Source organism: Alexandromys fortis, unplaced genomic scaffold, assembly GCF_014885135.2.
Source record: "Alexandromys fortis isolate MF-2015 unplaced genomic scaffold, M_Fortis_MF-2015_v1.1 scaffold_8_9099976_23576923, whole genome shotgun sequence".
Lineage (NCBI taxonomy): Eukaryota > Metazoa > Chordata > Mammalia > Rodentia > Cricetidae > Alexandromys > Alexandromys fortis.
This window is the reverse complement of record NW_026067899.1, coordinates 2771608-2796669: the sequence shown is the minus strand read 5'-3', so window position 1 is coordinate 2796669 and position 25062 is coordinate 2771608. Positions and strand designations below refer to the sequence as shown.

General features: G+C 44.9%; 1 protein-coding gene across 3 annotated transcripts; it reads left to right on the top strand.

Moving 5' to 3' along the window:
* Positions 1-219: 219 nt before the first annotated feature.
* Erich2 (glutamate rich 2) lies at positions 220-23263 on the top strand. Of its 3 annotated transcripts, XM_050121798.1 has the most exons (12): positions 220-700; positions 812-857; positions 6428-6463; positions 7726-7756; positions 8288-8336; positions 8557-8593; positions 11944-12033; positions 14041-14189; positions 16517-16698; positions 19079-19136; positions 20697-20768; positions 21693-23263. In XM_050121798.1, exons 1-12 carry the CDS (start codon positions 259-261, stop codon positions 21815-21817), a joined length of 1317 nt encoding a protein of 438 aa, XP_049977755.1. In that variant the 5' UTR covers positions 220-258; the 3' UTR covers positions 21818-23263. The 3 variants fall into 3 exon arrangements, with proteins under 3 accessions (XP_049977755.1, XP_049977775.1, XP_049977765.1); XM_050121808.1 differs by lacking the exons at positions 220-700; positions 7726-7756 and having other exon boundaries at positions 776-857; XM_050121818.1 differs by lacking the exons at positions 220-700; positions 6428-6463; positions 7726-7756 and having other exon boundaries at positions 771-857.
* The last annotated feature ends 1799 nt before the right edge of the window (positions 23264-25062 follow it).

Genomic DNA, 25062 nt, shown 5'->3' with positions numbered 1-25062 from the left:
CCAGACTTGGCCCGGGCTGGTGGGAAAGGCGAGTCTGGTTCTAAACACCTGAACCGGATCCCTAGGAGAATTGATGTCGAGACCCCCAGAAAACCCATAATCATCTCGGGGCGATCTCAGGTGCAGGGAATTTTTGTTCATCTACATCCATACGCACCCATCCCTCCCAACTCAAGGCATCTTTTCTTCCACAAATTGTAACCCCCAAATGAGGCCACCTCGCCCCTTTCCCTCTGCCACTTAGAGTCAGGATCAGGTATGGAAACCGACCTTCCACTCCCCCTGTCTCCGGCCTTTCTTAAAGTAACCAGGGTACGTGCTCAAGTCTGCCCCAGGGTGTGCGCCCCCAACTTGCCCCGAAGCGTGACCCCCAGGCCCGCGGGGCGCTGGGCATCCCGCGCCGCACGCTCCACCCTCCGCGCGGTTCCATCAGCTAGCCCAACCCCCGGCCCGCCTCCGGCTCGCTCCCTGCGCCCCACCCCGAGCCCGCCGCGCTCCGCCCCGCTCGCCCCTCCGCTGCGTCCGACCGCCCGGTCGCTGGGCGGCTCCCGCGGCTCCCGGGGCTCCAGCGGCAGCCCCTCCTGTCTCCATGGCGACGCGGCGTCCCAGGCTCGCAGCTCGGAACCCAGCGCCGGCGGCGAGCGGGTCTGGCCCTCCTGGTCAACCCTTCGAGGGATCTCTTTGGCAGGGTCGCCAGGGGGTAAGCAGCGCCGCGGTGACTGCGAGTAATTTCCTGGTGTCCCCGCTAGTGGCGGGACCCAGCCCGCACCTTCGACAGCGCCTAACCCCGAAAACTTCTCTAACACTGCAGGTTGGGGCTCTGGAGCCCCACGGCTGCCGAGGCACCGCCCGAGAAGGTAAGGATGCTTAGCTGAGAGGAGGGGGAGGTCTGCCTGTGTGTGTGTGTATCTCACCCTGCGGCTCAAAGGAAAACTGTGACCTTCCATCGCGGGGCCTCCAGCTCCGCCACAGTTCTCCCCAGTTCTCCCAGTTGCCTGGAAACAATTTAATGATTTATAAGGATGAGCATTCCCTGACTTGCTCTTCCTGATCGCTCAAGAGAAGGGTCAAAATCCAGTCTGGATGGCTTGGTCTGTCCAAAAAAATCAAGAGTTTGACTTTTGACTCCTTGAACTACTCTACACCGCACACCAATTGGATTTCAACAGTATCTAGTGCAGTAACACTGGTAGCGTAGGTGAAGGTGTTTGTTCTTGCCCCCAAGAAAACTGCTTTTTATAAAGGAGATCTGAAAAAGATACTTTAAATACTTTAATTATCCTAAAACTCAATGTCAGTGACTCGCGAATACACACACACACACACACACACACACACACACACACACACACGTTTTCTCCAGAAAACAACCTCAACAGAAATGATCTTTAATTGCCGAGTTTCCAGAACTAAATCCCAACACTTTCCTAGGAACCCCCACTGCACCTGCTCCAGAATTCCAGTCTCTCATCCGTCTTTGTTTGAAAGCTACATGCCTTAGCCTTAACTGTGCTCTCTGCTTCCACGTCCAAACAGTCTGGGGTTTCAAGTAGAACTGGTTTTCGTTTCCCTGGTTTCAGGACTGTGTGTACAGAGCCAGGCCATTCATAATGAAAGCACTAGGACTTATTGAGGTGGTTGACTTCTAGTGGCAGTTAAATTCTGTTGTTCTGTGTGTTTACCCTTACAGAAGCCCACAGGGTGAGCGAGTGGTTACCTTGTATCATCATTTTATACTTCAATGAGCTGAATTACACAGAGGTTAAGGAATTGACTCAAAATTACAAGCTCTGTTGAGATTTGAATTTAGGTTGCCTCCAGCAAGCCTCTGTCCTGCCAAGGAGGGATTAAGGGGTGGACGATCATCTTATATGGATTTGACGCTGTACAGTGAAGTGTGCCTTGGTTGTGTTGTGCTTTCTCCCACTAGCCAACCCTTCTTCACCACAGTCTACACCACAGTCTACACCACAATCTACACCACAGTCTACACCACAATCTACACCACAGCCTACACCACAGTCTACACCAGTCTACACCACAATCCACACCACAGTCTACACCACAGCCTACACCACAGTCTACACCACAATCCACACCACAGTCTACTCATCCATTCGCTGTCAATCAGAACACAAGGATGTTTATGAAAACAAATAGAAAAAAAGAGCAAGTTAGTTGCATAAATACAATAGAGGAAAAATGTTATACCTTCCACCATTACAAGAGAAACCTAAAACAATATTTGGGAATTTGACCCTTCAGCGTTAGCAGCTCAGTTGATAAATAGCTGTTTGGACTTTGCAGTCCACGTGGGACCTGCTTGGCCCCACTGGCTGCTAGTTAGTGACATCGGCCTAGATGTGTCTGTTGTGAGATACCTTACATCCATTTTGGGGTACTGAGTCTTTTGGGTACCATCAGTTTGAGGTAACCACATTCCACAGGCTTAGTTCCTGTCCATGACTTCATGGCTACCATGGTGAACAGCTGAACTCAGTTGACATGCTGTGGTCTCTGTTTCTTTCCAGTCCTACCCATTCAGCAATTGCTTGCTGAGCAGCAGCTTACATGATATGGAGCTCACTAGGCCCTAGAAATGGGCAAATCCCCGAAGTCCCTTCTCTCACAGAACTCCCAGCTAGTGAGACCATAAGTGAATGAAACTGTCATGACCTCATATTTGGCTTCATGGGAGACCTCTTTTATCTTTAACATTTTTCCTTTTTCTTTCTTTTTTGTTTTGTTTTTTGAGACAGTACTCATAGGTAGCCCAGGTTAGCCTGGCACTGACAGTCAAGATACTTTTGCCTTGGCTTACTGAGGTTGTTGGCATGTACCACCATACCCAGTCACGCTCATTTGTTTGTTTGATGGAGCTGGGCTCCAGTCTAGTCAGTACCTGATGCCTTTAAACAGATGTAAATACAAACTTATGACTGAGAAATAGTTTCTTTGTTACTCTCTCTGTTCCTCTCTCACACTATAGACTGAACACACGGTCTTGCGTATGCTAGGCAAATGACCAACCACTGAGCACTTTTCTTTGAGACAGATTTGAAGTTGTCCAGGCTAGCTTTGAACTTAGCTGTGTAGCTCAGGCTGACCTGGAACTTGGCCTTTCTCTTCCTCTCTCAGTCCTCCTACAATTACAGGTATATTGCCACTGTTCTGGGCTAAGAACCAGTTCTCAGGTACCTTCCTCTATGGTTGTGATCATTTCTGAATTCTCCAGCCAAATCTCCATATTGGTAGGTATTACATATTGATACTGCTCCCCATCTGCTTCTGGGATGTTCATAACATCCAGGATTGATTCTATCCTTGGCTTCTCTTAGTCCATGTAGATGATACAGTCCAATGCAATTCTGTTTATAGATGTAGGCAGTGAATCACCATGGTTGGCCAGCATCTTCTCTGAACTCTTTATCTGGTCTTCTTGCCTCTGTTTTCTCTCAAATTTACGCTCCAACAAGTTTCTGGGGACAATTTAATCTTTGGGTCTTCTTCAAAGCCTTGAATTTGGTTTACCTTGTCCAATACTTACAGCCCTGACTCCTTAGCATGTGGCAATTAATGGCTTTTATACTTTGTCCCCAAATACATCTCTAACTTCTTCTGCAGACTTGCTGGCACTGAGTTGAACTCCAACTTTGTTAATGTCACCCTTTACAGTGGTATTCTATGGGGAAGATCTAATCTTATAACGTTAACAAACTTGTGGTTGAGAGTCTTTTGATTTATTCCATGTTGGCAGGTGGACTTAATGCTTCTTACTTGACATGCCCAGAGGCTATGCTAATTCTGCTACCCAGGCTTTTATTATAGGGTACCAGGTAGGATAGCAAGAAATAAGAGCCATAGTGGTCAAATCTTCTTTTGGGTTCAAACAGCAACAACAGCAACTCAGACTTCTTTCCGGAAAAGTGAGAAATTAACAGCCCATGGGAGGGACGGAGATTGAGGGGAAATAGCAACTCAGCCTGCATTAAAGATGTATGTGTGTGCCTCTTAACTTTGTTCATCCTGTCTCCCCCTCTCTCTCTCCCTTTCTCCTACTCCTCCCTTCTGTTCCCTCTCTTTCTCCTTCTCTTCTGATCTCTCTTCTCTCACTCCTCATTTCTCAACCCGGAGTTCTAGACTCACATTTTCCCAACTTTATGACAATCCTCGTTGGAAAACCTCAGGGGAATTTTGTGAGGAGTTAAGCTTGGATCACAGGTACACCACTTGGGCCTGTCACTGTGAGCTTCTGAGTCACCACCGTGGGTGTCTTAGTTAGGGTTACTATTGCTGTGTTGGAAAACCATGACCAAAGCAACTTAGGGAAGAAAGGGTTTACCTGACTTATACTTCCACATCGTAGTCCATTGCAGAGGTAAGTCAGGGCAGGAATTCAGATGAGGCAGGAACCCAGAGGCAGGAATTGATGGAGAGGTCATGGAGGGGTGGTTTTTGCTTGCTCAGCCTGCTTTTTTTTTTTTTTTTTGGTTTTTCGAGACAGGGTTTCTCTATGGTTTTGGAGCCTGTCCTGGAACTAGCTCTTGTAGACCAGGCTGGTCTCGAACTCACAGAGATCTGCTTGCCTCTGCCTCCCTAGTGCTGGGATTAAAGGCATGCGCCACCACCGCCCGGCTCAGCCTGCTTTCTTATAGCACCCAGGACCACCAACCCAGGGATGGCACCAACCACAATGGACTGGGTCCTCCCCAATCAATCACTAATTAAGAAAATGCCCTCCAGGCTTGCCTGCAGCCTGATCATATGGAGCAGTTTTCTTAGTTGTTCCCTCCTCTTAGGTGACTTTAGCTTGTGTCAAGTTGACATAAAACTGCCCAGCACAGTGGGACAGCCAAGCAGCTAGATCCGGGGGCAGACACTATGTGTGCATTGTTTATGGATGTTTGTAGGAAACAGTTATGAATGGAATGCAAGAGACACAGAGACTAAGTCCTGGGTCTGGATGGTGGCACTGGAGGGTGATTTAGGGGCTGTTCAGTTTATGGTCTTTCTCCTCCTCAGTCTTTCCGCTTCTGTCTCCACTGCAAGTGGACTCTTCTTGGATATCACTTCTTGTTCACGTGTTAAAAGGAGTTTGATTGATGTTGGTCTTCACTATTATCTTGGTTTGGACAGTATAGAAAATTACATGGTAGCCCTTCAGAAGCCTTGGGTACAGAGCTCTGAAGCCTGGACAGGAAGGGAGACACTGTTTCTGCCTTGAGAGGCTGCGGTTACTTGGGGCTTCCACTTTAATTTCACCCATGTTGAACATTACAGCTTTCTCCATGGGCCAGCAATCTTTGTTAATTTGTATCAGTACTTTAGGACGGAGGTGGCTTTGTAAGTTAATTGTCTTCAAAGCTAGCCTATTTGTCTCAATCACAGCTTCCATTCTGTTCCCCCCAAAACAATCTTAGCCCAAAGGACATGTCCCCATCTTTTCTTTTAGATAAAGCTTGAAGGTTTTGGTAGCAGTGTCTCTCCTCTGTGCCAGGCTCCATGTTAAACCCTGTCTTGCCGGGTGGTGGTGGCTCACACCTTTAATCCCAGCACTTGGAGGGCAGAGGCAGGTGGATCTCTGTGAGTTCAAGGCCAGCCTGGTCTACAAGAGCTAGTTCCAGGACAGGCGCCAAAGCTACAGAGAAACTCTATCTTGAAAAACCAAAAAACAACCAAACAACAACAACAACAACAAAAAAAAAACACCCAAAAACTAGTTTACCCAACTTCATCGTCACAGTGACCCAGAGAAGTCAGCCTGAACTGAACCTTAAAGGAATGAAGTCACTTTCCACACTGACCTGAGTAGGTGGCAGACAAGCTTTGAATCTGGTCTCTGACCAGGAGCCCTGGCCCCTGGTCAGTGTCACCGACCCCTAAGGAATCAGTGCTAGGATGGGAGAGGGCAAGTGGACATCTCTTGGGGAATGGAGCTGATGGACCGAGGAGAGTCTGGGTCTGTCTGTCCTCATTTCCCTTCGCCACCGAAATGGGAAGACGAGGAACGGTACGCCTGATTGCGCATCCCAGTAAGGACTTCAGCCCATGCAGATCTGAAGCTGGAGGTGTCAGGGAGGCTCTAACTGGGAGGCTCCTGCTCTGCCCATCTTACCAGCGTGTCCACAGGACAGTAGCCATCTGTGCAGCCCATTGAGGATAATCGTTTATCATACTTTGATTTTTCTCAGCTGGCTTCCCTCAAAAGATGCTTTGCTTTCTGGCACACGATAGCTCTCTATCAACTCTGCAACAGAGAATTAAGTTAGTAACATACTTAATATCTGGCTTGGTCAGGGTTCCCAGAATGCAAAGCCGGGGTGAAAGGGTAAACATTTCTGCTTTGCTCAAGAATGAGAGTCTGGGTGAGAGAGACAATTGGAGAGCAAGCAATCCCAACTAATGACCTTTGCTTTGCTGTCTACAGTCTTGGCCCTGAATTTTGTATTCCAGAAATCCCCAGGTATGTAATAATAACCATTCTAAAAGTCTCATTTGAATGCTGGGCATGGTGCCACACAGCTGTAATCCCAGCACTTGGGAGGCAGGTGGATCTCTGTGAATTAAAACCAGCTTGGTCCATGTTGGGAGTTTGGGTCAGTCAGAGCTACTAAAGTGAGGCCCTGCCTGCCCTGGGATGTGGAGCCAAGTGGGGAAGTGAGTGAATTGTTAACATATTCTATCATTAAGTGTGACCTTTTCCATAAGTGAAAAAAATACAATTAAATAAAATGTATCTAGACATTTAAAGGGCTCCATTATGGGGAAAACCAATGATATAAACTAAGTAACTTAGAAAGCACCAAAACCTCAGAGAAAACATTCAACTTCTAAGTATTAGTACATGCATGTCATGTGACGATTTATGAGGAAAATTTACAATGTATCATTAGATAAAATAAAAGGTCAATTTGTACTTTTATATATTTAAATGAGACATGTTATTAAATAGTTGAATAACACCTAATATTTAAATAACATTTAAATATTCAAACAATCAGTGAAATTCCATATCCTTCCACCTTCCTCTGGCTCCCTGCTCTAAAGGGTGTCCTTCCTGGCACCAGCAAACTGGACTGTGGCAGCGGCTGACTTATGTACCCTGTTCTAGTTTGTTGAAGTTGGGGGAGAGAAATATAAATGCAAGCTGAATGAAGTTACAACTTCCAGGGTCAGCTCAGTGGGAAGGATGTCCTAGGCCTACTACTGAATGTATTTTAATCTAGACCCAGAGTTCAAGATAATGAACCGCAAAGGTAGCAGCCCTAGAGGACTGTCTGGCACATCGCCACTGCCCTGTGCAGAATCCTTTCTGCAGCTCTGTCTACATGCTCGCCAAGGAGAGATAAGAAAGTTGGTTTCTCTAGACCAGTGGTGCTCAACCTTCCTAATGCTGCGACCCTTTAGTTCAGTTCCTCAAGTTGTGGGGACCCCCAACCATGTAAATTATTTTCATTGCTACTTCATAACTGTACCGTTGGGGATCATAATGTGTTTTCCAATGGTCTTAGGGGACCCCTGTGGAAGGGTCGTTCAGTCCCCCTAAGGGGTCGCGACCCACAGGTTGAGAACTGCTGCTCTAGCCTTTGTAACTTCATGCCTTAGCCTGGATGGTTCCGTGCTCTATGGCCTGCTGACAGTTCTGTGTTTTGCTTCATTTGTGTTTACATTCATACAAGTATTCAGAAATTTTCAAAGTGAATATCTTGTTCCTTTGTTCTGCAGAAACTACCTAGACAAGAAAGATGTTGTAAAGGTAAAGGGTGCGGGGCTGGGATGCAGCTCAGCTGGTACAGTGCTTGCCTAGCATGGCAAATGGGAACCCCCCTTCCATCCCCAACCTCCATGAACTGGGCAAGGTAGCGCAAGCCGGGCTTACTTGCCCTGTGCATTTTTGGTTGTGTGCCTACTCTTTTGATGGCTAAGCCATTCCTCCACCTCAGTCCTAACACTTGGGAGGTGAAAGTAAAAAGATCAGAAGTTCAAGGTCATCTATGGCTACACGCTAAGTTCAAGGCCAGCCCTGGATGCTTAAATATGCCTTGCTCAAAAAAAAAAAAAAATAGGTAAAATGTATACTTCTGAAGGTTTTGTTCTTGTTTTGGTTTTGTTTTTAGAATGCTTTGGGTCAGCTTTACCATCAATTTATAAAGTTTAAAAATAATTGGCTTTAGTATATATTACACAATAGAAATATTTACACAAAGGCTCTTGATATATTTTTTCCAAATACTTCAAACTGAAATAACAGTGATAATTCTAGTTTTTCTTCTCGCTTCTATTTTAGGCATCAAAAAGCAGACCTAATGGCACATTGCTAGTGTTTGACCCAAAGGGTAAGTGACTTATTTCTTAGAATGTGTTTGACCATGATCTCACTCTGAATATTAGTTAAGAAGAATATTGGAGTGGTTGAATGTGGTTGTATGACTAAATACTAAAACCCTGTGTTATCTATCTTTCAAAAAAAAAACCTTAACGATTTTTCAATTAAAAATTTATGTTAGAAATAGCACTGTTGAAAAAAATAATAAATTCTTTTTTCTTCTCTTTCAGAAAAAGTGATGATTGACCCAAATAAAACAGTGCCACAGTAAGAAAATGTCTTTGGCCTTGCCGTTTAAGTAATTAGACGTAGATAATGCAAACCGATTGTCACCTAATTAAACTTGTGAAGGCAGGCATGAGGGAATGGGATCAGCTGTCACTTGAGTGGAGAAATATTTAAAATGAAAACTGAACTGAGACAGCAGTGAAATGGGCAGTACTCACTTCTGCCCGGTGCTTAAATGAGTGTTTTCTGGCTACACTTCCCACTGTTCTTCTGTTCTTTTTGTTTTGTTTTGTTTGTTTTTTTGAGACGGAGCTTTGGATACTGTCTTGGAACTCACTCTGTAGACCAGGCTGGCCTCAAACTCACAGAGATCCACCTGCTTCTGCCTCCCCGGAGTGTCAGGATTAAAGGCTTGAGCCACCAACTCCCAGAAATACTGCCTCCTTCTTTCAAACATCCCTGTGAGTAGTTACTTTAAAATTAGTATTCTCAGCTGGGGGGTGGTGGCGCACACCTTTATTCCCAGTACTTGGGAGGCAGAGGCAGGTGAATCCCTGTGAGTTCGAGGCCAGCCTGGTCTACAAGAGCTAGTTCCAGGACAGCTAGGACTGTTACACAGGGAAACCCTGTCTTGAAAAACCAAAATAGTATTCTCGGCTCATTTAATGTACATCGTTAGTCCTACATAAAAAAAAATCATCTTGAATAGTTGAAGAAGCTGGCGTTTGAAAGTCATGGCGGAGCAGATCAAGTCGAATTGCTGACTGAGATCCTGCTCCATTCACAGGATCTAATACTTGGTTAAAGTCCTTCATGATACTATCTGGAGGAAAATATAATATTTGTTCTGTGAATAAATATTGTAATTAAATAAATAAATAAAGTTTGAATATTGACCTTAAAATAAATTCCTAGGCCTGGAGAGATGACTCAGCAGTTAAGAACCTTTTCCATGGTGGCTCACAAACATCTGTAACTCTATTCTCAGGGAATCCAATGGCCTCTTCTGGCCTTTTGGGGCACTGGATATGTATGGTACAGACTCTTACAGGCAAAGCACCCATACACATAAACTAAAATGAAAATCCAAAGGTGCCTGTGCCAACCCTGACTCCTCAGTTCAGTTGGCAAGCCTCACATGGTCGAAGGAGAGAAATCTCTCCCAGGAATTCCTATGAATCGGTGGGTTCTCCACCTTCCATACAGTTCCTCATGCTGTGGTGACTCCAACCATAAAATTATTTTCGCTTCTACTTCATAACTGTAATTTTGCCACTGTTGTGAGTGGTAATTCAAATATCTGATATGCACATATAGATATCTGATATACATATGCAAATATATGATATACACACAAATATATTATATGTATGCAAATAGATGACATACATATGCAAATAACCAATATGCATATGGCCCACTAAGACCCCTGTGATAGGGTTGTTCAACCTCCTAGAGCTCTTGGGCCGCAGCTTGAGAATCATTGATACACACACACACACACACACACACACACACACACACACATGAACATAGCTCTTGGGAGCTGCAGGTAGATTGTCTATCATGCCCAAAGTCCTGCTTCATTTTGAATCCTATTGGCCAAGAAGAATTCTCCTCCATGCAGCATATATTTTACTTCCATACTGTAATAGCTAAAATATCCATCTTCAGTTTTGTTGCAAACTTTATACATCCTATAAATATACCTAAAAATAACCCCCCCAAAAAAAAAAAACATGAGCTGGGCATGGTGGTGCACACCTTTAATCCCAGCCCTCAGGAAGCAGAGTCAGGCAGATCTCTGAGTTTAAAGCCAGCCTGATCCACAGAGTGAGTTCTAGGACAGCTTAGGCTAATCAGAGAAATTCCTGTCTCTACAAAAATAGCAACAACAATAAAATACAAACAAAAAGCCAGACTTGTGTATATACAGTGAGTGACACGAGCCACGTGTGTGAAGGGCAGGAGACCATTCAACTGGGAGTTGAGTCTCTCCTTCTGTCATGTAGGTCCTGGGACTTAAAATCAGATCATCAGGCTTGGCAGCCCCTCAGCTGTGCCCACCTCAGCACCCTGTATAGTTTGTATCAAAGAGAAAGTAATATGTAACAGAACAATATTAGAGGACTTAACATTTGTTTCAAATTAAGGTTACAGTCCACCAGAAAAAAAAAAAAGCCTACAGAAAGTATTTCAGTCTCCGGGCACATAATTCCAGCCTGTTGTTACATAGTTGAAAGCATACTCAAAAAGCTTGAGGTGTGATGTGCAGTCGGAATGGAGGCTAGCGGGTCATCCATTGGTAGAACTAAGTGAGGGCTGTGTCCGGGAGCCCTGCTGCATTGGTTGCTTTTCTTGGTACTGTGACAAAATAAATACCCGACAAAGCAACTTGAGTAAAAGGGGTTTATTCTGTATCACATCGTGGCCGGGAAGAAGGCCCCACAGGGGCATGAGGTGGCTAGGCACGCTTGGGGCAGTCAGGTGGTGAACGCCATGCTAGCTTGCTCTCTCCTTTTCATTAAGCCCTGTCTGAGATCCAGCCCTTGTAATGGTGCTGCTCATATTTAATAGCTCTTTCTACCTCAGGGATCGCAAATCTATAAACTCCCTTGTAAGTGAGCCCCAAGCACTGTCTCCCAGGTGATCTAGGGCTTGTCAGATTGACAGTCCGGAGATTGGGTGCCTTGGGGCCGGTGTGACTGTTGATGGCACTCAGTAGTAACCATTACAGTCAATGTTCATAGACATGCTGTGCAGGGGTGAGACTCGGGGGTGATCCACATCCCGAGGGAGACGCAGCTCCGGAGGCCATTGCAGCCTGGACCCAGACAGAAAAAGCAGAGGGGCAAGTCTCTCCAGCTCCATTCTACCTTTTGCAAGAGCAGCATGGTCAGGACCTCCTGTGCCCATTCGGGACAAGAGCAAGGCTGATCAATTCAGCCAGTGAGCTTTACAGATGTATGGCGTGACCACCCCAGGCCCCTTACCCAAGGTGAGGGTAAAAGGGGTAGTGTTTGAAGACAAGTCATAGTAAAATGGAAAACTGCAGGAACCATAGCTCAGAGGATTAACTCATGCAAAGTCAGTGACTTTCACAGTGGCTCTTCTCATCCACTTCCAGACTCTGCCCACGGACTGGCAGGTCTGATTTGGTTAAATAAAGACCCCACTTGTGGTAGGTTAGAGACAACTGTTTCTCTTCTTTCCCTTGTCTTCTCTTCTGTATCAGCTAAGGGAAAATGGCTGCTGCCAACTCACAGTTCTTTGGCCAAAGTTGAAGAAACTGTATCCTTGGGGGGTTGTTCCAGAATGGCAGTAGGCTGAACAGCCTTTTCTAAAATGAATGCTAAGCTGTGCTTTTTCCTTTCTGATTCACTTTTAAGATGCCTTGGACGAAGACCAAGATTGGCAAGCAAGCTTTATAGTTCCCCAACACAGATCTCCCTGGGATTAGCTAATACATTCTCAGCAAAGTAAGATTTAATTAACTTTTGGGTTTGACCCATGGTTGATTCATATAAATTATTTAGGACAAAATTTAAATTGTAAGTTTTCTGATAGTACTACTAATAACAACTGGGAACATCTCCTAAATAGGCAGATATTGTTATTAATTATTAATATTATTTATTATATAAATAAGTTAAGAAAAATGCTAAAACTTAGGATATCTACCCTTAGTCATAACCACTTGCTTTGTAGTTCGAGGCTGGCCTCAAACTCACAGAGATCCACCTGCCTCTGCCTCCTTAGTGCTAGGATTAAAGGTATGCACCACCACCTCCTCGCTAGTGCATAACTTTTTTGTTTGATTTGTTTTTTGAGACAAGGTTTCTCTGTGTAGTCCTGCCTATCTTGAAACTTACTCTGTAGACCAGGCTGGCCTCTGCCTCCCAAATGCTGGAATTAAAGGCACATGTGCCACCATGCCTGGCTTGATGGCACATAACATTTCATTGTGTATGTGCACCGTGTATTTTCTTTACCTGCTCATCCTGTCTTAGTTAGGTTTACTACTGCTGTGATGAAACACCATGACCAAAGCAACTTAGGAAAGAAAGTGTTTAGTTAGAGGCTTGCTTACAATTTCAGAGGGTGAGCCCATAACCATTATGGGGGTAGGATAGCAGCAGGCAGGCCAGGATGGCACTGTACCTGTAGCTAGGAGCTCATATCTGGTCCACAGGTCGCAGGCAGAGAGCGAGCAAGGCTGGGCTTAGCATGGGCTTTACAAACGTCAAAGTCCATCTTCAGTAGCACACCTCCTAATCCTTCTCAAACAATTCCACTAACTGGGAGCCAGACATTCAAACATACTAGTCTATGGGAGCCATTCTTATTCAAACCACCACACATCCATTGATGACTATTAGACTGTTCCCGCTCTCTAACTGTGGTGAATAGTGCAGTAACAAACATTCATGTGGAGTATCTCTGGGGTGTGATGGTTTAGAATCATCAGAATGAACGAACAGGGTAGCTTAGTCCTAGCTCTTACCTTTTCTAAGGAATATATCAAGCTGGTTAACCCAGTTGTAAAGTCGTAACCCCAGGGCTAGCAAGAGGAACAGAAAGTAAAAAGGAGATTAGCACACAGCCTGATTTCTTGAGTTTGGGCCCTTCTGGTGAAGGGTAGCTGTCCTCTCACCTCCACATACAAGCCATGATATATGCCAACATACACAGTACATGCAAAGAAAGAAAGAAGGAAAGAGAGAAGAAATGAAGAGAGAGAAAAGAAGAAAAAAACAGAACCCAAGATAGCTGACTGTTCTGAGTTCAGTGTTTGAAGGAGCAAAGCCACCACAATTTGAGGGGAAAGTAATACTTTATCTTTTTGTGTTTTTCCATGCAATTTTTTTTGAAGTTTGAGAACAAGACGCACTGGAAGATTCTTAATCCCTCTGAAAAGGGATTTGGGTTATTTTTCCACAAGCGTAGGTGTGCTTCTCTGGGAATGAATGCCGTATCCAGAAAGGCTTTGTGTCCGTGTGCTGTTTATTGGCTTGCAGTTTCAGGTATAAAAGCTGAAAGAGGCTGTTTTAGGCTGTGGGGTGAATATTAGTGTTGGCACCTCACTAAAAGTACAGCACTTGGCAAGAGCACACATCTATTTATACTTTTTTTTTTTTTAGAAAGCCTTTCAAGGCCAGTTTCCTTAAATGGCTTTATGTCGCCACATCATGGTGATTTCCTAAGTGATGCTCTCACATGCTCTGGGTTGGAACTCTGCAAAGATTCTAGGAATTGTTGCACAGTAATGAGTGCCAAGCAGAAATAGTTTTTTATCAGCAATGAAAATCATACTTTTCTAAAGAGCCAGCATTCTATTTAAATCCATATTTGGTATATTATATTATGATTTTCTTTGAAGCATAGTTGGCACGTGTGTGTGTGTGTGTGTGTGTGTGTGTGTGTGTGTGTGTGTGTGTGTGTTATGAACACTGACGAGCTGTCGCACTATCTGCTTTGACCGTTAGGAAAGAACCCTGCGCAAAGAAGACTGAAGATAGAGTCTCTTCAAAAAGTTCTGAAAGCAGACCGTCCTCAAGGAGTGTTGAAAATAAGGATGCCTTAACAAATCGGCAGTCTGACCTGTGGTTATCTTCCTTCCTTAAAGAAAGTGCAGGTAACAAATAGCATGTCTTGGGCTGGAGAGATGGCTCAGTGAGTAAGAGCACTGGATGCTCTTCCAGAGGACCCGGGTTCAATTCCCAGCACCCACCGGGCAGCTCACAAGTCCAGTTTCAGGGGATCTGACACCTTCACGCCAATAAAGTTAAGTAAATTATAAAAAGAAATATTAAAAAATCAAAATAAACAGCATGTCTTACTGGGCTGAATAATTGTGGCTTCTGTTTTAACCCAACTGTCCATGATCTTTTGGACATGAGTTGACAACACTGTCACTCTGAGGTGGGTCAAAGGAAGCAGCAATTGTTCAAACTCATCTACCGGGTTATTTGATATACATTCAGATAGGCATCTGTGGATATATATGATGATCATGATGATATATATATAGACTCTAGAATAGATTAAAACAGTATGACAGCTTACCAAGCCAGAGTGCTAGGTACCAGCTTAAACATCTGGATACAGTTGTCAAGGCAGACACTGACATTTCTCTTAGGAAGTTCACGTTCTACAGGAAGATAGTTCTTAAAAAGTAAGTGTTCATTGGTTGAAGAATAGATCCGGAAGATGTGGCTTTCTTATAGAAAGGAATAGCTTGGACATTAAAAATAAATGAAATTGTGTCATTTACAATGTGGCTGGAACTGGAGATCTCTATATTAAATGAAACAAGCCAGGCAGAGAGACAATGCCACACCCTCATCATGGGATGAGTAGACTGGAGGAGAGGTTACCACACGCTGGGAAGAGGAGGGAGAAAGGAGGGCTGAGGAAAAACTGTTGTTAAACAGTCGGATGGCTGGAAACAGGGAAAATGATCTCAAAAAACTTAGACTGATGGGGTTCATGTAGCTGTAAGGAAGTGATGTGTTTCATGCATTGAAACATTATGGTACTCATGGATACGTACTGTGTGTGTGTGTGTCTGTGTGTGTGTGTGTGTATGTGTGTGTGTGTGTGTGTGAGAGAGAGAGAGAGAGAGAGAGAGAGAGAGAGAGAGAGAGAGAGTGAGAGTGAGAGTCAAGGTTTCCTGAGACTTGTTCTGTAAACCAGGCTGGCTTCAAGCTCAGAGATCTGCCTCTGAATGCAGGGATTATCAGTCACTATAAATAAAAGTTTTGAACAGCAATGTGAAACACCAACTCAAACGTAATTTGAGGCTGTAGGAGGGGCCACCCAGGAGAGAATCCTTTGGACTCAGAGATCTGGGAATTTGTGCACAACGCTGTGTGTGCAGTGAATGAGCCCTTCTCTGTGATGTCGCAGGATGTTCTTGGTCACCCATTATGACCTTCCTCTGATGACATCAGTTTGGTGAGGTGGTGCAGAGACCAGGCGTGCTCTAGAGGGTCAGGAGGTTACAATTCCATGGAGACTGTGGATGAGAAAAAAACAGGTAGATGGGTACCTTCAAAAGAGCTAGCGTTGTGTTTCGGGCTGACATGTTTGGCTTGGAGTTGGTTTTACTTTATCTTTTTTTTTTTTTTCTGGTATGTATTTTTCTAGCCTGTCTTCTTTGGTGCTCTTCCCTGAAAACCATCTTTTTCTTTCCTATAAAGTGTTTTTATGTCATTTAGAGTACCTCATGGCCATGGTCTCATCAATGAAGAGACCCCACAGACATTTCGAGAAGGGACTGGGTCTAACTAGTTCAGTCTGAAAGTATGAAAGACTACACAAAGCCAAAGGGACACCCCACAGTGCTTCCCATGGGATGGGGGGCACATTAGAAGAGACAAAGTTAAATATTCTTTACAATTGCCATAATACTACATTTTAATGCATTCCAGGAAAGATTAATATAGAACGTAGTTAAGAGAATTAGTTTTAGCTGATACTCTTGACTGACTCCCAGACCAAGTGGGGTTGCTACATGAACTTGAATAAAGGTAGTTTCACCTTTTTGCCCTATTTGTTCATCAGTAAATAGGAAGAGAAACACTACCCAGACGGAGAGCACTGGCTGCTTTTGCAGAGGACCCAGGTTCAATTCCCAGCACCCACGTGGCAGCTCACAACTGTCTGTAACTCCAGTTCTAGGGGACCCAACACCCTCTCACAGATATCAATGTAGATGAAACACCCGTGCACATAAAATAAAAGGAACCATCTTAAAGAACAACAAAATTATAAAGCAAGAAGGAAAACACTGCCTGTCTCCCTGGGATGTTGAGAGAGATAAGTGAGCTGATATGTGCACAGAGGGGGGCAGTAATGGTGGGTTTGTGCACTGATTGTCTTTTATTAATATATTGGTTTCACAGATGCTAATAGGATCTGGTTCAATTTAACGCTTTGGTTATGTGTGCTCTGTTTAAGATGAAGTGGACAAGGATACAATCCTTGCAAAGCAAGAGAAAAACAGTGAGTATTGCCCTGAGGACGTCGAGGAGAAGTTGTCGGATTCAACAGACGGCGATGGTGACGATGACACCAACGATGAAGATGACGAAGGCACCCCTAAAAAGGAGACTCGTGCCCCGCTAGAGTTGATGGCAGAAGTAAGTTTTTTGGTTTGGGTTTTTGTAGTGTTTCTTTCTGTTGCTCTGGAGCAAGTCCTGGAACTCACGCTATAGACCAGGCTGGCCTCGAACTAATAGAGATCTGCCTGTCTCTGCCTCCTGAGTGCTGAGATTAAAGGCGTGCACCACCACCGCCCGGCCAGCCAGCAGAAGTAAGTTTTTGCGCCTGTATTATAACTGAAAACATACAAATATCAGAATAATTAAACAGGATACTATGTTATTAGATAGAGTAAATGAATTAGTATATATTAATTATTTAAAAATTAGACTATTTCTTTGAGGACCATTTCTCCCTAAATCTGGCTCTAGGTGTGGGGGGGGGGGAGGAGTAGAGACAGGATGTACTCTATCTTGCATGTCAACTCTGTGATGGAGCATGTGCTCAGTCTGCATAAGGCCCTGAACTGACCTCTGCTCCCAACTCCCAGCAAAAAAGACTATTTAGTGCCAAAGAGGAAAAGGAATCACAAATTGTGGGGTTTTTTCTTAGTTTCTGGATAATCTCAATACATATGTGTAGTGATATTTCATTTGTAGTTTAATAAATAAAGCTTGCCTGAAGACCAGACAGTAAAACAGCATCACTGGTCAGCCTTGCAGACCAGGCAGTGATGACACACCCCTTTCATCCCAGTAGCCACACTGCTTTCCATAGAAACCGGGAAGTAGTGGTGCACACCTTTAATCCCAGCACTAGAGAGGAATATAAAATGGGAGAAGACAGCTCTCAGTGTCTCATTCTGAGATTTCTGGAGGCAGGATCGCCATTTCTGACTGAGGTAGAGATAAGTGCCAGTGGCTGGCTGTTTTTCTTTTCTTTTTTCTTTTTTTAGGTTTTCTGAGACAGGCTTTCTCTGTAGCTTTGGAGCCTGTCTTGGAACTAGCTCCAGTAGACCATGCTGGCCTCAAACTCACAGAGATCCACCTGTTTCTGTCTCTGGGTTTTTTGTTAATCAGGCTATGTATATGCACATAAATGCTCATTTCTGTTTGAAATACCTGAAAAGAATTTCTGGCTGATTGGACAGAAGCATCGGCCTCTTGTAGATGATCTGGGTCTGGTTTCCAGCACCCACATGGCTGCTCACATCCACCCATAACTCCAGTTCTAGAGTGATGCCCTCTTCTGACCTCCATGGGCATGCATGTGGTACCTATATACCTGCGGGCAAAACGCTTGTGCACATGAAATATTTTTTAAAAAAATACATGAAAATGTTAAAAAATAATTACATCTATAGGTAGTGGAAGTATTTTCAATGAGGTACAAAGTATAAATTATAAAATTATAAAACAGTAGAAGGAAAACGATGCTGCCTTGGCAGTGCCGGTAGATGCCGAGCTACATAGTGTTCGTCACAGTTCTTCTGCCTGTCTTTAAAGATTTACGTGTGTGTGTGTGTGTGTGTGTGTGTGTGTGTATGTGTGTGTGCGGTGCGCGCGCTTTCATGTGTTCATATGAACCACACATGAATGTCCTCAGGTCAGAAGAGGAACTGGAGTTACAGATGGTCATGAACCATGATACAGGTAGTAGCAACAGAACCTGGGTTTTCTTAAGAGCAGCAAGTGCTGTTAACTGCCCGGCCATCTCTCTGGCCCCCATGGTTTGTTTTAAACTCGTAATATGACATTATGGTCTGCACTGGCAGAGGGAAGCTGACCCTGAACCAGAGAAATATGTAAACAGCGAGACCAATGTGATGTCAGTTGAATCAACCTCTACATTCTCAGGCTCCTAAGTAACCACAGACCTTGTAGCTAGGCAACAGGACTGGGCTCTCTCACCAAGCTCCATCACACGGCTTCAGATACACACCTGGGTGGAGAGATGGCTCAGTGGTTAAGAACATTTCCTGCTCTTCCAGAGGATGGGTAATTTGGTTCCCAGCCCGCACACCAGGTAGCTCACAACTGCCTGTAACTCCAGCTGCACAGAATCCAACACCCTGTCTGACCTCTGCAGGCATCTGCACACACAGCTGGCATGTATTCGCACAGACACATACACACATATATGTGACTAAAAATAAAGATATTTAAGTATAAAAATATCTAAGTGTGGTTAGTTGACTGGCTGCAGACTCACTCATGGAGAAATGTATAAATGTTAAAAACAGAATAACTGCCAGGAGGCGGTAGTGCACACACACACCTTTAACCCCAGCACTCAGAAGAAGAGGCAGGAGGATTTCTCTGAGTTCAAGGCCAACCTGGTCTACAAAAGTCTTGAGCCCTACCCGCGCCCCCCCCCCAGTCAGAATAACTAATCATTAATTAGTATTTTTAGGGTGTTTATTATAATTTACATGCAAATTCTGTCTTGAAACCACTTTCTGACAAATTTGTGTTTTAGTTCCTGAGAGCAGAAATGGGCCGAGACTACCAGCTGGCCAAAAAGTTATGTCAGATGAGTAAGTACAAAACGCTCACCTTCTCCAGCATCCCTTTGTTTCTAGAAACAGATCCCACAGTACGAAGCCATCCCAGTCTAGTGAACTCTCTGCCAACGTCTCAGGGATCCCTTAGGATAAATGAGTTCAGTTATCTAGGGACTCACTGTGACTCCTAGGATACTACTTTGTGTATTAAATCAAAGTAGATTAATAGACCGGTTGCTAACCTGGAAAAGAGACTCATGACCGACGAGGCAGTAAATCACTTTATGCCCCTGGTTTCAGAGACGCACCTGGTGGGACGGGCGTCAACATTAGCTGAACATGTGTTTATTCCACCAATGTCCAGCCCTGCTTGTGTGCCAGGCACTGTGTGAGACCCTGGAAAGTCAGCAGGCAACTGAAACCAGCCCCACAGTCAGGTCTAACTTAAAATATAGAAATAAGTACTTTGACAAGAAAGCATTGGTTCTGAAGACCCCTAAAGTCCTTGAAAGGAGCTTCTGAGCAGGCACTTTGTCCGACTCAGACTGTTGAGAACTGTTGATCACCTTTATGTCAGGAATACTCACTGGCATGGTGAATTGAGGCAGACGCCTGGGGATCATTTCCTGTGAGTCAGTGGAGTCTCGAACCATCCATCCTTACTTCTCAGACAGGCAAATGAATAATAGCACGCTTGGTGTTTCAGTGCCCCCTGGGGGCCGCCAAGATAACTGCAAGGGAGGGAAGTGGGTGTGTGGAAAGAAACCAGAATACTCCTCAAGCAAGGCAGGTGGAAAAAATGAGGGCGGTCTGCAGGGTTTTGAAAAAACAGGGTGACCCCGAAATGAAACTCTGGCCTCTAGGGTACTGGTAGCATATCAACAGGCCCCCAGAAAGTAGTTCAAAGGAAGTAACACAGTTACAGCAAGGATCAGCAAAAGGGAAGATCATAAATAAATAAATAAATAAATAAATAAATAAATAAATAAATAAAGTCAGAGCTGTGGAGAGGGGAGAGCATTGACGAGGGCAGGGTTAGGGTAGAGAGTTGTCAGAAGAGAAAGAAAGTATAGTTTCCCTGTTTGGAGCAGTGGCGCGTCTGTGGTGGAAGAGTTGGTACGAGGAAGGAAACTCACCTCTTTTGGGAGAGATGGCAACTTTATGTAGACTCTGTCGTGCAGACCCTGGGCGGATGAGATTGGGAGGGGGAAGCAGACCTCTAAGGACATTGTCTTTGCATCACCCAAGTCTCCGAATTTGGAGACTGTTGCCCTTTGGAGAATTTAATTCTCCGAGTCCTTCCATCGCCGGCCTGGGAAAGAGGCAGGGCTGAGGAGGTTGGGCTCTTTGGCTGGAAGGTGGGAAACACCAGGAGCGTCATTTCTCCTACAAAACACCAAGTGTAAGTGGAGTTTCCTTTGTGCTCAGGTGTGCCAGGGGTAGGATTGTGGGAGTTCTTGGGGTTTGGGGGTGTTGTTGTTGTTGTGTTTGTTTTGCTTTGCCTGCTCTAATTGACAGCTTCAGTCTGTCTCTAAGGGGCTGCTTGCTCAAACACTAGATATTAATGACATACATTCTGTTCTCTATTTTCAGTCCTAATCTACGAACCAGAAAATCCTGTGGCCAAGGAATTTTTCTCACTTATTGAAGAAATATTGCTAAAGGGTAATTTTAAAATATGAACTTTATTTTTTTTCTCATAGAACTGTAAACCATGTTTTGAAAAAAAAACGTTGTTACGAGAGATTGTGAAAATATTTCTTAAGGAAATGTTAAGGAATGTCTAAATCAGTGGTTTTCAGCTTTCCTAATGCTGTGACCCTTTAATACAGTTCCTCATGCTGTGGTGACCCCCACCCATGAAATCATATTCATTGCTATTTCATAACTGTAATTTTGTTATAAATTGTAATGTAAATATCTGATATGCAGGATATCTGATATGTGACCCCCGTGAAAGGGTTATTCAGCCCTCTGATAGGTTGTGACCCACAAGTTGAGAACCAACTAGTCTAAGTGGCTGTTTTGAACGGTGTAATAAAATCAGACAGGAAAGATTCCTGCCCCATTCTCTCCGTGGGGTGGAACTGTCTGGACAAAGCCAGTTCCCTTGAACATGGAGCAGCAGAACATGTAACCAAGCCCATGTGTTACGGTGTTGTCGGTCTCTACCCCAAGTCAATTTCCCTGATTCTATTTCAGAATTTCTTTAACTTTTTACAAAGTTTGGTTGGCTTGTTTTTGAGACAGAGTCTCAAGGGTCACCCTGAAGTCATGATCCTTCTGCCTCAGCTTCTTGAATTCCAGGATTACACAGGTACCATCTTGCCTGGCTTTTTAAGGATCTCATTGCTGATAGTAGAAGTTATTTTGACAGATCTGTGTTTTAAGTTCATTTTGAACCCGCAAACATCTACCTGCTAATCAACATAAATACATTGACGGTCTTGTTCTATTTTGATCCGACCCCAAATTAAGCTCAATTTTTATATTCCTACGTATTTCTTGATAGAGGGAGTTGAGATGTAAGGGTTTTGGGAGGGTGGGCGCACTGGGAAGCATCACGAGTGTCTCTCCTTTGTGCGGCAGAGAAAGCTCAGAAGCAGAAGGATGAGGAGGAGGACAGCGAAGAGGGCACCAGCAGTGAGAGCGAGGCGGAGAGCAGTGAGGACTGGAGCGAGGACAGCTCCGACGAGTGTGAAGACGGGTCCTGAGGTCGCTGCTGTGGAGAGTTATTTTCACGAGTGTATGCCATGCGGATGAAAATATAAAGGAGAGAGCTACTGTGCAGCCTAACTGTGGTTTCTTCGGCACGGAGTTCAAGCCATCTGTGCTCTTAGTTTGAGCTCCTCGCTCGCTCCGTGTTCAGGCTTAGACCAAGACACGTCACTTAGAGAGGGAAGGAGGGAGGAAATGAGACATGCTCGGAGCACAGCGCGCGCCGCCCCACACTATTTAATCTTACAACCCCAAGTAATATGTTACCATCCCCATTTTACAGGTGGGAAGAGTGAGGCACGGGGAGAGTAAATAGTTTCTCTAATAAGAGTCACCTGTTTGTAGGGTCTGGGTTTGCCTCTGTGACCTCATGGCTCAACAACTGGGCTTTCAGTCCCCTTTCAATGACTGCCCCCACCAAACTTTAACAAAGAAGTCATCTGTCCATGTCACAGATCTGGAGAGCTCGTCTCCTCTCTGGCAGAGAAACAACTGTGTGTGTGTGTGTGTGTGTGTGTGTGTGTGTGTGTGTGTGTGTGTGTGTAAAACAAAAGAGGCCATGATTTTAAGAGGGAACAAGGCAGGTGTGGTAGTTTGAATGTTACTGGACCCCATGATCTCATAGGGGGTGGCACTACTAGGAGGCGTGGCTTTGTTGGAGTGGGTGTGGCCTTGTTGGAAGAAGTGTGTTGCTGTGGGGGTGGGTTTTGAGGCTTCCTATGCTCAGGATACCTCCAAAGGTCTCAGGTGAATTCCTGCTGCCTGCAAGATGTAGGACTCTCAGCTGCTCCCCCAGCACCACCTCTGCCTGCACGCCGCCATGCTCCCTGCCACGGTGATAATGGACTGAGCCTCTGAGATGTGATCAAACCACCCCAATTAGATTTGTTTTTCCTTCTTATGAGTTGCCATGGGTCATGGTGTCTTTCCACAGCAATAGCAACCCTAACGAAGGCAGCAGAGCACATGGGGGTGGGGATTGTAGGGAGGAATGGGAAGAGGGAAAGTGAGTTGGTGATTATATTTTAATTTTAAAATTGTTCTAAATTTAAAATATATTTTACATTTTTTAATGGAGGTTGGAGAGAGGGCTTAGTAATCAAGAGCCATGGATGCTCTTCCGGAGCTTACAATTATAGCTTCAGCCTCCTGTGATCTGTGCTGGCTACTCTGATGTCAACTTGACACAAGCTGTAGTCATCTAGAGGAATGAAACCTCAATTGGAAAGTTGCCTACTTAAGACCAAGCTGTAGGCAGGCTTTTAGGGCATTTTTTTCGTTAGTCATGTGGGATGGCCCTGGGCTTGTGGTCCCAGGCACTAGAGGCTGAGCAAGCCATAGCAAGCCAAGTAGCTGCATTTCTTGGTGGCCTCTGCATCAGCTCCTACCTCCAGCCGACTGTTCTTCGATTATGGACTGTGATATGGACATGTAAGCAAAATAAACCCTTTCCTCTCTAAGTTGCCTTTGGTTATGGTGTTTCATCACAATAGTAACCCTGACAAATATGGGATCTGACTTCTTCAGACACCAGGCACCATGTGGTAGGTGCATATATGCATAGATGCATGTATGCGGGCAAAATACTCATAAAATAAATATTTAAAGATTAAAAAAACTCACAGGGTATTAGCTGGCATTGCGGTACATACCCACAATCCCAGTTCTAAGGAGGTAAAGGCAGGAGGATGAGGAGTTTGAGGGCATGAGACCCTGTCAAAAAAATAAGACACTTTGAAATGAACATAGCTAAGGAAGTAAAAGACCTCCGCAATGAAAACTGAATAAATATACACACAGGCACGTATGTATACACACATATGCACACACACATCACACACTGACACCACACAAACATAAAAGTTAACTGTGTGTGAACGTGCGCGCGTGCCAAAGTTTCAGTCTGTAGCCCAGGCTGGTCTTGAACTTACATTAATCCTCCTCCTCCTGAGTACTGGACTTAAAGGCAGGAGCCACCACACCCAGCTGAAATACATATTTTAATTGCTAGCTCTCCTGTGCTCCTTACTGTGACCCCTTTAGCATTTCAGCTACTCTGTAACAAGGTTTTGGGCCTCAGGTCCCTCAGTGCCTCTTTGTAATAAAAATTATTCTAAGCCAGCCAGGTCTGCAAAGCCATAAACCACACAGGAACACAGATGAGGCTGGAGAGAGGGCTCAACTGGCTGCTCTTCCAGAAGCCCAGGTTCAGTTCCCAACACCCGCATGGTGGCTTATGACTGCCTGTAACTCCAGTTCCGAGAGATCAAATGCCTTCTGACCCCTGCGGGCATCAGGCATGCATTTGATACACATACATACATGTAGTCAAAATATTCATACAGATTAAAATAAATCTTTTTAAAACTAAAATAAACACATACAACTCTATAAGATCTATCACTTGGAATATATCACTGCTTTTTCTCTCAGTCATGCTGATAGAGAAAGAAAGATTGATGAACAGAGAGACAGAAACAGATCTCTAAATGCCCTCCTCTAAACACTCACCCCCATTAGACTAACGCTAAGCAGTCCTGGGACTCTTATTACCAATCAGCCGAGGGATCTTTTGCTCTGTTCTGATGGAAGGTACAAAGAGCAACTCTCCTTCCTTGTCATGTCTCTAAACTGCTGGTGTTGGGATCTAGAATTCTTTGGCTCTGGGCTTGAAATGCCCAAGGCTCAGCGCCACCCAGCGGCTGGTGTGACATCTCCGTATTGGGCCCCACTGTTCACAGTGCTGTGTAGCGCCTTACAGATAGTCTGGAACCCGGTCCTGTAGACTTGGCTCCTCCCAGCGTTTCGTCATCTGCAGCTGCCGCTCTCGCTTCTTTTCAACAGCGCGCGACCCTTTTGTCAGCTGCCGTCCTGACTTTTCCTGGTATCAGCCCTCCGCAGTCTCTGCTGTGGACCACCCTCTGGCTCCCGTCTGCTACACCGTGCCTGGAACTCTGCTGGGGGAGGGGATGTCCGAGAGCTGTTTGTTCAGTCCTCCAGTTACCAGCGCCAACCTGGTAGTTTGAGGGTAATTAGCCCCCATAAGTTCAGAGGAAATGGTACTATTAGGAGGTGTGGCCTTGTTGGAGGACAGGTGCTGCAGTGGAGGCAGGTGTTGAGGTCTCCTAGGCTCGAGCTACATCCAGTGACACAGATCACTTCCTGTTGCCTGCACAGACCAAGATGTAGGACCCTCGGCTCCTTCTCCAGCATCATGTCTACAAGCACGCCACCATGTCAC